The sequence below is a fragment of the Acanthochromis polyacanthus genome, chromosome 4, assembly GCF_021347895.1.
Source record: "Acanthochromis polyacanthus isolate Apoly-LR-REF ecotype Palm Island chromosome 4, KAUST_Apoly_ChrSc, whole genome shotgun sequence".
Classification (NCBI taxonomy): domain Eukaryota; kingdom Metazoa; phylum Chordata; class Actinopteri; family Pomacentridae; genus Acanthochromis; species Acanthochromis polyacanthus.
Genome location: NC_067116.1, coordinates 37,351,190 through 37,369,548, shown reverse-complemented (window position 1 = coordinate 37,369,548; position 18,359 = coordinate 37,351,190). Strand labels below are relative to the sequence as shown.

Genomic DNA, 18,359 nt, shown 5'->3' with positions numbered 1-18,359 from the left:
ACGCTTCATACGGACGTCTTTAGAAGATTTTTTAATCTCTCCTTCTTCCTTGGACATTGTGAAAACTACAAACACAAAACACAACATGACCCAAATGCTCCTCTCCAAGTCATAACAATACAAATAATACACAATAATAAGGTGAATTCAATTACCGTGTGCGCCTGTCAAACTATATGCACATTTTGGGCTGCGTGTCCACGTCTTCTCTCAACTCTTCCTCTCAACACCCACAATGCACAGGGGATTGCGCCTTGGCTTTATATCCGGTCATGTGACAATCCTCTAATTTTTAACGTTTGTGGTAGCACTGTTAAAAACATTTTAACACTATTTATACCCTTTAATCACATTTTGTACTCTGAACAACATTTAATATAAAATAGTATATAAAAAACCCCCAATACATTTATAAACTCATTTACATGAACTTGTCTGAGGCAGTTACAGGCACATTAACTAAAAGCTTACTACAAGCTACCTTAATGTAAACTATGTTGTAAAAAAGATCCAATCTGCCCTAGCCCACAGATCTTTTATTATTGACTTACTAGGATTACTAAAGGTGTATCATTAACAAAGGGCCATGTTGTAATCTTAAGCTGTTAATTCTGGTAAGACATTGTTTGGCAAAGATGTTGTGCAGCTTTTTTTCCCTCAAGGTAAAGGGTCAAACAGTCCATGGGAGGGACCTTCCTGGTTTATTCTGAAGCAGGAAGCAAAGGAAGAAGATGTATACCATCCAAAAAGATACCTTGCATGAATGTGGAATACATAATTTGACAATTTAAAAGTTAAAAAATGAAAGAAATCCCCTTCTTTGAATAATAAGTTGTGTCTGATATGATTTTCTTCCTTTAAAAACAACACAAATTGTTTGGTTTGAAATGATTAAAATGACACCTGCTCCTTCTCCCTCATGGCAAAATTCTGCATCTGTGAGTGCACAAAGCGGTTATTTTTGATTTCACATGATAATTTTAATGCAAAATACCCCCAACAGGATTGCTATCAATAATTAACACGGTCTTCACATGTTCACATCAGGTTAATTGAAAACTGACTGTTAGCTTCCAAACTAGCTGTAACTTCAGAAATCCTGTGTGTTCAGAGAAAGTTTCTGCAAAAGCATTAGAAAACAGCTTGTTAATGTCAACTCTGAACATATATCAATCTGTATAGTGGAAGTTAAACATCTAAGAGTAGAAACAATGAACAAAACACATTTTGAGTAGAAAGGGACTTGAATGATTTGATTTTATTAATGCATTATGAGGATTATTGGAAATATAAAAGCTGCTCTACATTTTTTTCCTTTTTTATGGCTTTTACCTTATCGTTTTGGTTTTCCTGCATTCAGCTGCAGGTGTTTTTCAGGAAGTAAAACTTTAATAAATCAACCCTACACAACCTGCCCAATGCCAAACCACATAAAGGTAAAGTTAATGATTAACAAGGGATGAAGGAAAAGCATTTAGCAGGAAGTGACACACTTTTGGTGAACTTTGGATCACACACAAACAACCACAGGTAATAAAAGTGCTACATGGATGTATTCTTTGGAACTCCAAGCTAGTCTTAACTTTGCTCATTTTTAGTCACTGTGAGCTCATTTTTCACTCCAATTTAAGGCCCTACACCTCTATGGAAACTCACAGATGTCTTCTTGCAGTATGACACAGTTATTGTTGCATAAATCAGAACAGAAAAAAAAAAGAATTTCTTTATTTTACAAAAAACAAAAAATCTGGAATCAACATGTACAAGGTTTTTCCAAGTGTGACTCCACATACTAAAGATAATTAACTGTTGGTTGTCTACTATGTTTAAACACAGCCTGAAGTTCAGCTGAAAAGTTCCTGAATTTTTGTCATGACTTTTGGTAGCAGCTCAGTCAATAGTTCTATTTTGTGTTTTCACAGAGTCTGGTTACGAGAAATGGTTTATTTTTTGGAAAATCTTTTAATAAGACATATTATTATTCTAAACTTAGAAATGGTGAGTCAGTCTTTCTGGTTAAATTGTTTAATTTGTCAAACCTGCCATTGGGTTTTGGGGATCAGAGGGTTAAAATACCAAAGTAAAACAAATCAAAACAAAAATATAATAAAAAAATATATAAGAAAGCTTATGTGAAGAGCTGAAGAAGCCTAAAAGCCCTTTTACTCCTCTGAACCCCAAAACCTGCTGCTGGGTTTAAAAGGCACGTTATCTTTTCTAAACTGTCAACTGTAAAAGAAGTGAGAATCGTCAGGTTTTCCACTTTCCAACTGTTCTTGAAGTACCCATCTGTGATGTGATATTCAGTGGAGAAACTTATCAAAATCTAAGCTTAACATTGTGATCAAAATGTATTCATTATACACATTTCATTTAAGAGTTAACATTGACTTTTTGCTGTAACTAAATTGTGTGTATATATATATATATATATATATATATATATTAAAAATCTGCACGATGTGATGTAAGCAGAAAGCAAAGAATGACTCAGCAGTGACCAACAGTCACATGAAAAACTTCAGGGAATTTTTTTTAAACTGGGGTAAACCACAGACTGTGCTCACTTGGCACGAAAAAAGTACATATATAAATATAAAGCAGTCAACATTTTTTTTTTTCTAAGAATTGGTAACACCTGTGGGCATTTGGAAAAATGTTGAGCATGTCCCGTTGTTTTTGTTTTGTAAAATAAATAATCAAATAAATTCAGCTATGTATATATATATATATATATATATATGTCATTGTTGTCCTTGGTACTGGTAACACTTGTGTGTACACGGTCCATTTAAAAAAAAAAGAAGAAGAAATATTCAAATAAATGATATTTTTCTTTTTTAACTTATTAAAATGATTCATGGCATTATATCTTTGTCGTACAGCACAGAAGACATTTTTGAGTTTTTTTTGAGTAACACCTTTGGGCACCATTCACGCATCCAAAAGCCCTGAAAGTTCATTTCTTTACATTAAAAAACTTCCAGACCAAACAAAAGCATTCCAGCGTGCCTGAAATCAGCTGTGTATGACTTGTAAAGCCTTCAGCTGTGCATCATCTCCCTCTTTTTTTCCACTTCGTTCTTTGTTTATCACCATCTAGGGTCACACTCACTCTGACCCTGGATAAACAAACTGAGAGCAGAGAGGGACAACTGCTGCATGTTCTTCTATTATTGTAGCCATACCTGCTTGTATGCGCCATCTGAAACTATCTGTCAAACGCTGGAAAAACAACCTGCAGACATTTCGTTCAGCTGTAGCAGCTCAACCTCCAGTCCCCCCAGCCCCCGACAGCCTGAGGGGGAAGAGGGAGCACAAGGCGTTCGCCGGCCTGACAACAGATGAGCAGTCCTCTACATGCAGCAGCTCGTCTCGCTGTGTCAAGTAACAACAAGGCGGGAGCATGGCAGTTAGTTGCAAAACGCGCGTTCAAAAGCGAGGTTGTTCAGAGACGCCGGGGAGTGAGCGCCTGCCTCGTCTCTCGAGGAAAATTTTTGGATGCTGTCATTTTGATTTCTGTCAACGGGCGAGGACGCGATGGTGTGTTTCAAAGGCTGCAGCTCTGTGAAATCTGCTGTATTTTTTCTCAAGAATCTAAGCGAGAGTTGCAAAGCAGTTGTGTGTTGCTGCTGCTTTTGAGCACTGTGCACCAAAAAACAAAAAAATAAAAAAAAAAGAGAGGGAGGGAGCACACTTTTTTTTTTTTTTTTTTTTTTACCTTGCGAGTCTGCTCTCAAGTATGCTTTGTGTGTTATTCTGAGATAAAGAGCCTTGATGAATTTTGAATGAGGCTGCGTCGCTCAGTTTGTCATGGAAAAAAAAAACTGAAAAGGAAAAACTCGCCAAAAGAAGTGGTAAGTCTCAATTCCACATGAATCCCCGGGTGGGGATGCAGCGGCTGAGCGGTGAAAATTACCATGATCTGCATGCATGCCCGAACCTGAACTGATCCCCTCTGCTGGCTGAACCCCGCTGAGCCCAGAGGAAGCAGGTTCTTATCAGGGAGGAGGACAGGAAGATGCAGAGAGTGGTGGAGGAAGAGAGAGTGGGGGTTTGCGGGCAGCGTGGCAGATTTTCACTTTAACATCAGCTTCCTTTGTCAAGTTTACCGCTATGACTTGTCAGAGCTGCAGCTGTAAGAGGTGCTAGACTTCTCTGGCGAGGCAACATATAGATATATTTGTCTCTGTGTTAAAGATAGATATAGAATCAGCAGGAGGAGCATGTTAATTTAATGCACTATACCTTACTTCTTCACTCTGGTGATCCTGGTTTTAAATCTGTTTCCTGTGAACCTGTCGAATGAAGAGTGAGACCGTGTTAAAGTGCTGCAGTCCCCTTTAAATCCTCTTAACCCCAAAACTTGCTGTTAAGTTATCTTTAAAGATATGCCTAAATATTAAACGCCAAAAGCAGAGGGAATTGGCCGATTTTCAGCTTTCCAGTTGTTTTTTAAACTACTCATCTGTGACATGCCGTTCAGTTGAGAAACTCACACAAATCTAAGCCTAAAATAGCGATATTTCATTAAAAATGTATTCAGTCTATGTATCTATTGTTTGCTGTAACTGGAATCTGTTAAAAATAAATAAACAGATAAATAAAAATTCAGCATTTTTTGATGCAAGCAGAAAGCCAAGAATGACTCAACTGAGATCTAAAGTCACGTGAAAAAAATTCAGGGCCTTTTTGGCTAAACTGCAGACTGTGCTAACTTATTGTGAACAAAAATTAAAATATAAATAATAAAACATGTATGATATTTATGTGGAGTCACCATTTTTTCCCAAGTATTTGTAACACTTGTGGGCACTTGGAAAAATGTTGTACATGTTCCAGTACTTTTTACATTTTTTTTTTTTTTTGCAAAATTAATCCTCAAAGAAGTTCCTTGTAATTTTGTCACGTTGCACAGAAACATTTTAGAGTTATTTCTTTAAATGGTTGTGCTGTTTCTATGGAGGTGCCAGACTTTATTTAGTAGTAAAATGTGACAGGAGGGAAGAAAATGTGCAAAAACTGTGTGTTAAGAGGCTTTAATGATCGTAGTTCTGCAGGAAAACAGCTAAGTGTTCATCCTTAGTCGCATCTTTCTCCCAGCCTCACTTACTGTCACTTAGACATGTTCATTTTAATAGTCTTTTGTACAGGTAAAAAGGACAATGCAGCACCATCACATCCACATCTGAGTCATTACAAATATCTTTACCGGGCTCTGCATAATAATTATCCATGAATCATCAAGCATAACACAGAAAAATGGGAAGAAATAAAGTCTAAGGTGTGCAAACCAGCTGCCATTTCCAGTTTTCTAAGGGAATGCGTCCATCTTTTAATATACACCTTATTTCCAACCCGAGTAATAAAGTCAGCTTTTCTATTTCACGGGTCTCTTTGATATTTCATAGATGTTCTCATATCTTTTCCAGAAGTGAGCTAGCGTGAAAATGATCTTCTCGGGCATCCCTCAGCACTAGCCGGGCAGCATGGCTTCTGCTCCTCCTTCCAGAGAGGACACCAGCAGCTCATTAGCACAGCGCTGGAGGCTAACGCCGACATAGATATCCAGCGAGCAGGACACCGACTTCAAACTGAGCCGGAGAAGGCTGAGCTGCTCTCCACAAGTCCTGGCTGCACGTCTGAATGAATCGCCTTTAGAGCTAAACAAAGTTGCTGCAGTGGCACATGTCCAGGACAGTGACAGCTGCACGGTGTGACCACATCTGGACCAAAACTCTGGACCATGTTCTGTCTCTGATCGGGTGCTTCGGTGGCAGAGCTGGACTGTGCAGCTCTTCCACACTTAGACAAACCTGGACCCTGAGCCATGTCTCCTCTGTCAGCCCTGAGCATCGTCTGTGGATTGATGCTCCATGTTTGTTTCAGTCGCTACTGTGTCCCACGAAAGACTGTCCCCTTCCAGAGTGAGTATCTTTCTCCCTGCTAATTTATTTTTCCATTATTGAACCAGGAAATATCACAAGTTGTATCATAAATTTGAAGATTTTTTTTTTAAGTGGTTCAACTTTCCCTGCTTGTTTTTTCAACAAAGTGAACTTTTTTTTGGCTGTGGAAGCATTTTCCAACTTCATGGATTCCCATAGTACTAATGCAGGTTTTTTTTTTTTTTTCCCCAAGCAGACGAGCTGAAGTTCTTCAGAGAAGAGGGGATCTTCAATTACTCGACCATGCTGATGAGAGATGACCTGGGCGTTTGCTGCTCGGGCCAGAGAGGCCATCTACGCTCTGGACATCAACAACATCTCAGTCAGGAAGGCGGCGGTAGAACACGCAAACAATTTCATTCAAGGAATTCAGAGCGTGCAGGTCCGGCCTCCTGTCTGAAGCTGTTATAAATACACAAGCTGGTGCTGCCATGTTGTTTTTGCTGCTCGATGAAGAAGCTATTAATTAACTTTTCATGATTGCAGATTAAAAATGAAGCATTTATTGAACTTTTATGATATTTTGCTGCAGTGGTGAGGCTATTTCATCAAATAATCAGAAAGCAGCCCAAAGCGAGTCACAGTTTTTGTTGGTAGTTCTCAACTTTTTCACTTTATAACCCCTTTAAATTAGGTCAAGGTTCTATTTGTGACCAACATCATAGATTATGGTTAGGAGTTAAGATTTATCCTTCAGTGTGTCTGATTTGACAATTTTTGAGGCCTGACAAAGTGAAAGAATCCAATATTTTACAAGAAAAGCAAAGCAAGTAGGAAGAGGCGTTCGTGAAAATCAAAGTTTTTGCACTGTTAATATGTCAGTATAGTGTTTTTTCTATGCTAGAAAGAGCATCATGAGAAAAAAAGGAAGTCCACACAGTGGCTGAGCCTGTTATTTTACAGAATGGGGCTTTTTGCTTCATATTTTTTTTCAGAATTTTTTCATTATTCTTATTCAGTATTGATTTCTTTTCAAACATGTGTGGCTAAATTACTCTGCTATACCAACATACCATTGCATAGAGTTGTTTTACAGTGATTTAGCAGAGCTGTAGGTAAGCTGGTGTGCTCATGGTGCAGCGAATATCGACAAATTCCAGAAGAAATAACAGTAAACAGCTGCATCTGACCCATTTTAAGGCAGGGAGGGATTATTTTCATGGCAAACAACTTCCAAATATGTAACTTTTATGCCTCAAGATAAGTTTGAAGGGTTTAAGTCCAGAGATGGACTTTAATGATTTATAACCCTCAGATTTATCTTATCTTACAGGCAAAAAACTTCTGGTTTGCAGCAGAAACTAGACTGATAGCTGGCTCAGTTGGGCTGATTGCTGCAGATATATTGATATATGGTGACTAATAAATAAATAAAAATGCCAAACAGACAGCACCAAAGTAGGTTCAAGGTAATTAACAAACGGTGCCACCATTTCATAGTTTTTCTTTAGAAAAGAAGTGCAAAATTTTGTGTTTAATGGTGACATGGTACAACTACCAGTCTAAAGTTTGGACACACCTTCTCATTCAGTATTTTTTAATTAATTATTTTCTACATTGTAGATTAATACTGAAGACATCAAAACTGTACAAGAATGCATATGGGATTATGTTGTAAACAAAAAAGTGTTTATCTTCAGTAATAATCTACGATGTAGAAAATACAAATCAATAAAAAGCATTGAATGAGAAGGTGTGTCCAGACTTTTGACTGTACTTTTCCCTCTGTTTCAGACATCAATACAAAACAGAATCAAAAGAACTGATATTGACGTTGTTGTTAAAAAATGCTGTCAGTTGATTTATCAATATCAATATTGGCCTCAAATATCTAGTATGTGTCAGGTTCTAGTTTAACATTATAAAACAAAAAACTCCATCTGGAGATCCTTCACCAGTTTTCAGTGAAAGTCTTTGTCTGTTTTTTATATTGATTCTGGCCTCATATTAGACTGAAAATATGAACAGTAGCTTCACTCACATCAGCAGCATTTCTTTCCCCTTGACCATTTCACATTTGCATGAGGAATTTGTCTGAATAATGGTCTCGGCGACCACACAGTGGGGTGTTGTTTATAGCTGCAGTTACACATCTAACAGGATGATTGCAGTTACTCCCTTCTCACTCACTGGACTCGATGTTAGACAAACAGTGAAACGGCAAACGGTCGACTACTGCGGGGGTTGCAACATCGCTCCTGCATGCTTTGACAAGACACTCTCCTTGTGTTGATGCAGGTGTACTGGCGAGTCACCGAGGAGAAGCAGAGGGAGTGCACGTACAAAGGAAAAACGCCGACGGTTTCGTGCAGTGTTTGTTCAGAACACGGCTACTTTCACATCTAGGGCAGCCTTAAAGGATGACCGTTGACTGGGTGCAGTTTTACTCCCTCACATAATTCATCTCTGTACTTTTGTAATCATTTATATGGGAGTGCTTTTTTCCCTTGCAAGCCTTTACATAGAATTCCCTTTGAAGTGCTGTGCTTATAACTTTGTACCAAATGTCCAAATAAAGGCACGAGGAAAAAATGCAAGCCATGCAGCCTTGACCTTTCTGCCACTGGCTCGGCTCTGGGCAGCCCCTGCAGCCACTGCATGCATGTGGCATGTTTGTGTTTTTGCGGCTGAACTAACAGAAGCTCTGACCTTGGTATTCTCTCTGCTGGATCTGGTTGCAGGTGAATGCCGTAACTACATTCGAACCCTGCACAAAATGAATGACACGACGATGTACCGTGTGCGGATACGAATCTTTTAGCCCGACATGTGACTATTATGTAAAGTATAGTAAGCCGGAACATAACCCTGTGAGCTAATGAACACATTTTTGCCCTACTTAAAACTAAAGATAACCAGTGCATAGACTACCACAAGCAACGCATCGAAAGGGACGAATACGAACATATATTTCAATCTGTCTCAGTATTTTCTGACTTATCCCCAAAGAAATTGCTTCTTTTAGAAAGAAACAATCCCAAAAAAATGTCTCAAAACATTCCAAGTCTTAATATTTAAAAAGCCCTAGCGATTGCATTCCTACACCGCGGGACATTGAAGTTTTGCAAAATTTTACTCGAAATTGGAGGTAAACGTGCTTTTTTAAGGGGGAACTACTTTTGTGTAGCGGATTGTTACACATTTAGTGCCCTAGTGAATATTTACAGCTGCTGTATGGTGTAGGTGGGACTGACTTAAAAAACTACAGTGCTCATGCTTATTGTAATAAAGTAACATAACAACCAGTGCAACAGTGGGATGTATTTCACTCATCCATTAATCTATTTTTAGTCGTTTTGAGGTGTGCAGCGCTGAGGAATAAGAGTATATCAGGCTCTGATACAGAGACGGAGTGGCTTTTAAGCAGAACAGTCATTATTGGTTTCATCATCATGAAGAAAACAATTGACTTTTTCTTTAAGCAGAGCAGAAATGATTGGGGATTAATGTTGCCGTTAGTAGTCCTTTATTAGCCACCATGGGCTTTTCTGAGAAAACTATCTCCCTTTTTCTTGTAATAGAATCAAGACCAACAGATTTTATCCTCACACGAGTATCTTTAGCCAGATTTACTTCCTCTAATGTGAACCCTTGGTTTTGATTTTCTTTAAAATGAGAAGGTACCTTTGCAGTAAATATATCTAGATATATTTACCTTGTTTACATGTCCTCATAGTGTTTTTTGCTTATACTGGAGGACACATCTTAAGTAAAATATGCTAACACCATGGATGAAAGTTTGCCACCTACAAACGTAAATGTACCAAAGTACAGTTTCAGATTTTAAGGGTCTCATACGTAACAAACCTCAGGAACCAATCCAGTCAACTTGCCGATGACAGCATTGCTCTTCTTCAGAATTAGTTTCTAACTTAAAAAAAGCATGGCTGACTCACTCCAGTGTTACAACTCCCATTGTGTCGCCAAAGGTAGTTTTACAGTATTTCATCTGCACATTCAAAAGGAAGCGTGGTATAAAGTTACATCGAAGCTGGAATGGAGGAACTAATGGGAATAAAAAGCTTCTAAAATATGGAACTCATCCTTAAAATCATGATGTTATTTGCTTTAAGAGCTTTTACCATATGGCTCATTTAGAAATTCATTAAAAAATATATGACTATTGCTCTGACCAGATTATTATGTAAAAAACAAACAAAAAAACAAACTATAAATAAAAACTAAAAAATCAGTGCAGCTGTGAAGACATTAATCATTCAACTGTAACCCCGAAGTCATATCACAGACATTCAGGGCTTCTCAGTTGAACTGCAGGTAGTGTATTCGCAGAGCAGATAGCAGATCAGTCTGGAAACAACTTCAAAATGTACAGAGTAAAATATCTATAGCATGTCGACCAGCATTCCTTTACACCACTGGTAACACACACTGTGGGCACTTGGAAATATGTTTCTTCATGTTGATTCTGTATTTTTTATTTTTTATTTTTTCTTAAAACAAATCATCAAAGAATTCAACTGTGTTTTTGAAAGATTTATGGGATTTAAAACTGTCATACTGCACACATTAGGAGACATATTTGAATCTCTCTACTCTAGCCATGATATGTACTATTCCACAGCAGTGCAAGATGAAAAATGAAGCTCCTAGTGAGTAAAAATCGGACAGAAGCAAAAAAAAAAAAAAAAAAAGCTCCGAAACTGCTTGAGCTTCAGTGTGTTATGAGATTTATGATTTGCACGAAAATATAATGTTTATTTTAAGTCACCCTTGTCTCCTCGTCTCACTTACTATCACTTAATGTCAGAAAATGTGACAGGAGCAAAAAAAAAAAAACAGCCCAGAAACAGCTTGGCATTCCATGTGTTGTGAGATTTATGATCTCCAGGAAAACAGAAGAATGTTTATCTGAACTCTCACTATGACTAAAATGTCACTAAAATGTGCAGGAGTAAACAACAATGACGACAACAACAACAAAAAATGCCCAGAAACTGCTTGGGGTGTGGAGAGTTATGCACATTTCTTAAAATGTCAGTGGAGCTCATTGAATTCAGTTTATTTTGGATGGACTAAGTGGCATACATGTTTGCCCATACATGTGGCAGAGCCACAGAACAAACTACTTAACTATGATAAGGTTAAAGAGACAAGAGCAGACATAGTGTTCTCTTTAACTGATAATCTATACGTGTGAGTTTCTAGACTGTGAATGCACCAGTTGGACAAAAAATGTCAAACACCGGCTCTGTTTCATGTGGGATCAATCTAAAAACTGTTTTTGTAGACTTTGTGTAATAAAGCAAAGGTATCTCCAGGCCAAAGCACACGAATCTCTTTACTTTCACTTCTCGATCCGTACATTGTTGTCTGAATAAAAACAACACAAGTTTCTGTCTTCAGCTCCTTCAACAACTTTTTCTTTCCTCTCTGTCTCTGTGTGTTTCCGGCAGACGTTCGCTAATGGACAGCTGAGGCTGGAGGAAAAGCAGGAGGAGGGAAAGGGAAGTGTCCTTTTGATCCCTTCAGAGATACTCCTCCTCATGGTTGGTGAGTGTCAGAGTCAGTTCTGGCTGTCAGAGGGAACAAGCTGCAGAAAACCGCCGAATGTTCAAAGCGACCGAACCGAAAAGATCCGTGTGAAATTCCACTCGAAACCTCCGAGACCTCGAGCACCAGAAAACACTACAAATAATATATTTTCTAGTTGTGCTGCTGTTCCCTCAGCACACACTGTGTATTAATTAGTCAGAAAAGGTTTGCTGAGTCCATGAGTAGGCATAAAAATGAGATATTGTTCCAGCATAATGTGAATCATGGGTTTCCAGGAACTTTTCATGCATCTCTTGTTCCTGTCCAGCAGGAAATGACCTGTATTCTGCTACATCCATCAACTTCTTGGGCTCTGAGCCGGTAGTTCTGCGCAGCTCAAACTTGGCCCTTCGCACTGAGTTCAAAAGCTCCTGGCTCAGTGGTGAGTTCAAGGACTGCGATATGCATAGTTAGTGGTAAATGCATGTTGCTGCTGATATGTTAAATCTGTCCTCTGTTTTATTCTTCATTGTGTGATTTCAGAGCCAAACTTCGTCTACATGGACTTTGTGGGTGAGAGTTTCGAGAGTCCCGACGGTGATGACGATAAGATTTACCTGTTCTTCAGTGAGGAACGCCATGGAGTACGACTTCTACAGCAAAGTTGCAGTGTCACGAGTGGCCCGTGTCTGCAAGGTACAATAAAGTGCTGATTAAAAAGCTAATAAACGCAGATTGTTGCAAGACTTTTGGCCCAGCTGGCACAAGGTCGGGTTCCCAATAGACAGCAAAGTCGCACTCCAGCAGCTCAACAGAAGTCGGCAACGGTTCCCAGATTTGACCTGATTTTGGTGAAGACCTGGCACATTTTGCCATATCCGGGTTAAATATAAACAAAGAGGAGTGACCTGATTTGGGTAAGATATAGTCATATTTACCAGTTCAGGCTGAGTGTTGGGAGTGGAAAGGTCACTGGTGCGGCACAGTTAAAGGTTTAAATGCCTTTTCAATATGTGCTAAAATCTAGAACTGGTCTAACTTTTTAATAAAATGGAGCCGAAAGTGGCCCTAAACATTATAAACCTGTCATGTACTGTATACCTGTAGATTTCATGTTAATTATTTATTAGGCCTATTGTCATAATTCATATTTAAACTTAGTAAGGCTGTTGTGACTCCCTCTTTTTTTCTCACATTCTGTCTTTGTTTATTATGATCCATGAAAATTATGATCTTTGCATCTTGTTTTTTGCATCTATGTTATTCTTATTGATAGCTAAATTTAATATATTCAGTCTAAATATTTAATCCCTATGCAAACACACTGATATGTTGTTAAAGGGAATATGCATGCATCATGGAGTGTCTCTGTGTTTTCAGGGGGTATGGGCGGCCAGCGGGACACTGCAGAGGAAATGGACGTCGTTCCTGAAAGCACGTCTGGATTGTTCCTCCTGAACCCAGCCTGCCCCCCATTGTCCAGGATGTCTTCCTGCTGAAGCACAAGAACTGGAGGAAGAGTGTCTTCTACGCTGTCTTCACACCGGCAGTCGTAAGTCAGCGCCATCAGATCTGTGGTTATGGCTCAGGGTGGGGGATGTCGGCAGTATCCTGGGCAGGCGACTTGGAGGGGATAATAAAAGCTTTTACAGTATAACCACACCAATTTTTTAGCGGTTGCAGCAGCCAGTAATGTACTGACTGTATTCCCAGTTATGCAATTAGACATACGTTTCTGCAGTTACCGTGACTAATTGTGGTGATGTGCTGCTTCCAGGAGCTTGTCCCAGTCTCTGCAGTCTGTGCATACAGCGTGTCCGACATCGAGAGATTTTTAATGAGGGAAAGTTTAGACGCCTGTTGCCGTGGAGACGTCTCATGTCAAGTGGTGATGTACACGGGTGAAGTGCCGGTTCCCCGACCGGGAGCGTGAGTTGAATGAAATGCCAAAGTGAAATGGAAAGTCGTATAAGCACATTAATACTCAGATCTGGAGAAGAAAAATACAGTGGATGAAATATAAATAATATCTAGGACAAATTACGCCTTCCACTTGTACGCAGATGATACAGTTCTGTACGGATTTTTCTGATACTGCAAAGTCAGCCGTTCAATCACCGCAAAAAGCTTTTGTCAACTGCCAAATGCACTTTTCCAATCAGAAAGACCAAATACAGGCATCCCTCACCATATCGCACTCTCGCGGTCTCACTGTATTGCAGATTTTTATTGCAGATTATTCGCATATAATATTATATTTTTAATTATTTTGCAGTAAATAAGCATTTCCTAACAATAAAAAATTTTAAAGTACAAAAATGTGAAAAAAAAATACTAATTCAAGCATTAAAACAAGAATGTTAAATTGAAATAAAATGTAGTGTGCAGTGCTGGGTGCTGATTGGCTCAGTGACCATAGCATCAATCTGCTAGGTCTCCTGTGTTTAGAATGTGTTCAGCATCTCACCCTGTTCATTTCACAATCGATGTCTAATTGTTGCACATAGTGTTGCTCTGCGGTGTTGTGTTTTTGTGCGAAAAGCCTTCAAATATATAGAATAATAAATCAATATAAGGTTGCTACTTCACGGATTTCTTCAAGGGATCACTGTATACAACAATCAAGCATAGCATTATGACCACCTGCCTAATATTGTGTTGATCCCTTTTATCCTGACAAAACTCCTCTGACCCAGTGGGGCATCAACACAGGACCTCTGGGGATGTTCTGTGGCACCAGGATAGTGGCAGTGAATTCTGTGGGTCCTGTGGGTCGCAAGGTGGGATCTACTTAGATCAGGTTTGTCCTGTCTATAAGATTTGGGTGTGGGAAGTGTGGAACCCAGGTGAACAGCTTATCTATGTCCTGTTCCTTGGGTTACTCCTGAGCAGTTTTTACAGTGTGATAGAGTGCATTGTCCTTTGAGGATGGCAACTGCATCGAGGACTGCTGTTGCCGTGGGAGTTTAGGGGGTTAGAGGGTTGCTTGACCTGCAGTGTTTAGGTGGGTGTCAAACATCCACGTGAATGTCAGGACTCCAGGTTTCCCAGCAGAACATTGCATTAAAACGAGATGATCGGTGTATTCACTTCACCTGTCAGTGGTCATAATGTTATGGCTGATCAGTGTATTTCTTTTAAGAGCCAGAGAAATCCTTAAGGGTATTTTACACATCACTAATCTGACTGGGTAGAGTATTGAGAGAGTTTCTGAATATAAATATCTAGGCATCTATTTGGATCACAAACTTACATTTAAATTCATGGTATTATATTAGTATGCAGGCTATGGCCAAAAACTGTGTATTTTGTAGAAACACATTTCCTGTGTTCTGCAGAAAGTCGTCATGTCTTGCCTATACTTTGGTGTTGTCATCTACAGAATCACCATTATCTCCACTCTCTCTACGGTTATTATCACTCAGCTCTCAGATTCATTACCTGTGACAACTATTCCACTCATCACCGCTTCTTGTATGAAAGTGTTAACTGACCACCTCTAGCAGTAAGGCAAGACAGACATTGGCTTTTGTTTGTTTGAAATCACTGAATGGCAACATGCTGCAGTACACTCAAAGTCCCATGTGCTCACACCAAAATGGGTAAATATGTTATCCTGCTGTGCATGCTTGCAACATTAAAGCTTGGTGCAGTGGATAAATTTAAATCCATGATCACAGACTATACCACGTCTGAATGTGGCTGTTTTAAACTGCATTCCTTTCTTTGTTGTTCTCATTGATTGTTGCCTTTATTCTGTTAAATGTTGATTGAATGGAAAAAAAGGTCTAAATTCCAGTTTTGTGTTTCCAGTGCATCAACAATGTGGCTCGTAAAATGGGGATGAATCGCTCCCTGGACCTTCCGGATAAAACCCTCCAGTTCATCAGGGATCGACCTCTAATGGACGAAGCTGTTCGTCCGTTGACCGGAGCGCCACTTGCTGGTCAAGAGAGGACCTCTGCTGACTCGGATTGTTGTGGACAGCGTTTTGGCGCTGGATGGGCAGAGCTACAACGTCATGTTCATCGAACAGGTAAACCAGAGAATACGTGAAAGACCGTAGAGCTGACGGAAGTGGAAGAGACTAGATTCTCTGACTTTTAGAAAATGAAAAGGGGGAATTGCTTCCATTAAAGGTGCTCCATTTAAATCTTAGAAATTTAAAATAAACATGAGTAGAAAAGTATGTCCTACATATGACATAAGTAGAAGTGTATAAGAATAAAATATAAATATTTACATTGTTCTAGGAAATAAAATATAAATGTACAGTGGAAATAAGTGATCATAGTTACAAATGTGTGATGAGCGTCTTAGCTCAGTTTTAATTCTAAAAACCTGGTTTCAAACATGAAGTTGTTCCCATAAAATGACATCCTTTTGACTAAATATGCATCAGCCAGAGAAAAAGCAATAATACATCAACTGTTTCACATTTTCATGTGAATTACGCTATTCTCTGAACTATGCAAGTGCAAAGATTAGTATATTTGCTGATGTTTTCAGTGAATGTCCATTGCAAATCAACAAATTTAAAGTTTGAGAAGAGAAGAGAATACTGCACTTTATTAATCCCCGAAGGGACGTTTGGTTGTTATAGCAGAAAGCACAGTTACTGCCACTACAACGACAGATAAATAGGAAAAAATGTGTCTTAAATAAAAAATAAACAATAAGAAAAATGCAAAATGTCCCATGTGAAGAATGTATGGCTATATTTCAGTGCTTTAGTAAATCTGTTTCATTATTGTAGCTTACTGCTGTAAGGCCTATAGACATGTGATCTGCCATGGAAACTGGGAAAAAACATATAACCAGAAGACCAAGTTCTCTCTGCTGACTTTGCTAAATCTTACGTCTACACTTGTCAGGAAAGTTGTTGAGGCAGTTTGTAAAACCTCACGTCTCACTCTTACTGAAGGTGGACACACCTCTAAAACTGCTGTGGGCTCGAATGCAATTATGAGCAATATTATGGTCTGTTATTTAAGCACTGTGTCATTATTGTGATGGTACGTCTAGAGACAGGTCTTTGTGACAATATATAATTACTGCAGAGGTGATTACCCAAACCAGTTGAGTTTTTTTCCATCTCGGTAAAAGAAAGTTTTTTACTTGAACTGTTGTGAACTGCTGCTCAAAGGGACCCCAAGGAAACTGTGTTTTTGGGGGGTTTTCTATATTAATAAAAGTGCTTTCAGATGACATATGTTGTAGTTGGCACTGTTTAAGTACAATTAAATTGACTAATTAAAATAATTGTGTACATCAATTGATATTATTCCACTAAATTGGATAAAATTTTAGGGTTCCCTGCACCACAGTGGAGGTAAAGCATGTGGTGTGGTTGTTTCCTTCTACTCATCTAAGTTTGAAATTATACACAACATCACCTTTTTCATTTCATTTCCCCCACTTTAAACCGGAACCCACCAGACAAAAACCCAAATAAAGAAAATTGTGTGTTCAAGTAGGAGCTCTTGAGGTTCAGAATGTTTTTATCTGTGGAATTTTCAAAAGTCACCAATAGATTTGCTTAATCTGTACCTTTTTACTTTGCTGACTGATAAAGTACATATTTGGTATGATTACTAATGTGTAAAGCGCTTATTTTGGGGTCATTTTATATTTTTATACAGAAACGGTTACATTCAGAAGTCTGTAAACTACGCTGGAGAGATGTTCATCATTGAGGAGATTCAGTTGACAGAAAACCCCGACCCATCAGCATTCTGCATCTCTCATCCAGCAAGGTAAGAGCAGACTAATTTGCTTACCATCAAGTCCATCAAGTTATTGTCATTTACTGTGTTTGTCTTTGCAAATGTTGTCTTTGAATACATCATCACTTATTTGCCACTTACAGGTAGTAAAAGGCTTCACTAGTAATAGAGATGAGAGACTTTTTGTTTGTTCATTTTTTTTTTTTTATGATCATAGGGCCAACTGTATGCCGGTTCAGAGTTTGGCACCACCCAGATGCCGGTCAGTAACTGCAGCCGCTATGAGTCTTGTGTGGACTGTATCCTGGCCAGAGATCCTTACTGTGCCTGGGAACTCCTCCGCCGATCAGTGCTCCTCCGTCAAAAGCTTGTCATCCTCCTCAAATGAAGCAGTTCAGAGTTTAAAGGAGGGAGACGTGTCACAGTGTCCTCCACCAGGTACTTTCATTTACGTGCTGTTTCGTCACTTTCTGAACCCCCAAAACCCACCTGCTGGTGTCCTGATCAGAAATATTTTATTGCAAAGAAAGTTTGCATATACAAGGAATTTGACTTATGGTGCAAACAGCAACTGTAACGTAGATATTTTTTAAAGAGGTGTAGCCAGTCAGTAGGTAGTTGGTGTTATAAGACAAATAACAAGCAGTGCTTTGAGCCAAATTAGCAATAAGTATAATCAAGGGTTTATAAATCACAAAAAGCCAATAGAAATATTTTCAGTGTGGAGTTCTGTTGGGAAAATTAAAATAATTTTAAGTTTTAAAATTGTGATATTCATAAAATCACTTAATTCTGTGTGTCTCGTTAGAAAAATTGGACACAGAAGTTTCACACAGAAGTCCTAGGATGAGTTGTGTTCATACAGTCGTCATATTACGCTGCGTTTCTCTAAAAAAAACTACAAACAGGGGGCTCCTCTGTGCCATTAGTGAGTCCGCATGTGACAAAAATTCAAGGACTTTTTGGCTAAACTGGGATGAACTGCAGGCTATGTTTACATATAGCAGATAGAACAAATATAAATCTAAGTATAGTAGTAGTAGAGCTACCGTTTTCTTCCAGCAATATAACACATGTGGGGACACATGTTGATTCTAGTTTTTATTTTTGTAAATAAATAATCAAAGAAGTTCAACTTTGATTTAGTTTTTTATGATTTCTGGCATACCACCACACAGAGGATGTTTTGAGT

At 38.8% G+C, this 18,359-nt stretch overlaps 1 protein-coding gene across 1 annotated transcript in view; it reads left to right on the top strand.

Annotated features, from left to right (window-relative positions):
- The window catches only part of si:ch211-129c21.1 (uncharacterized protein LOC563087 homolog), a 37,578-nt gene that overhangs the window by 16,912 nt on the left and 2,307 nt on the right, over positions 1–18,359 (top strand). The window contains 22 exon segments of the mRNA XM_051947674.1: positions 5,433–5,927; positions 6,145–6,229; positions 6,231–6,285; positions 8,187–8,259; positions 8,630–8,685; positions 8,687–8,728; positions 11,363–11,459; positions 11,773–11,883; positions 11,985–12,073; positions 12,075–12,137; positions 12,822–12,892; positions 12,894–12,993; positions 13,219–13,261; positions 13,264–13,290; positions 13,293–13,328; positions 13,331–13,374; positions 15,255–15,380; positions 15,382–15,504; positions 17,040–17,163; positions 17,166–17,197; positions 17,385–17,501; positions 17,503–17,605. Coding sequence (XP_051803634.1) covers positions 5,831–5,927; positions 6,145–6,229; positions 6,231–6,285; positions 8,187–8,259; positions 8,630–8,685; positions 8,687–8,728; positions 11,363–11,459; positions 11,773–11,883; positions 11,985–12,073; positions 12,075–12,137; positions 12,822–12,892; positions 12,894–12,993; positions 13,219–13,261; positions 13,264–13,290; positions 13,293–13,328; positions 13,331–13,374; positions 15,255–15,380; positions 15,382–15,504; positions 17,040–17,163; positions 17,166–17,197; positions 17,385–17,501; positions 17,503–17,605 — 1,714 coding nt within the window. The 5' untranslated portion in view covers positions 5,433–5,830.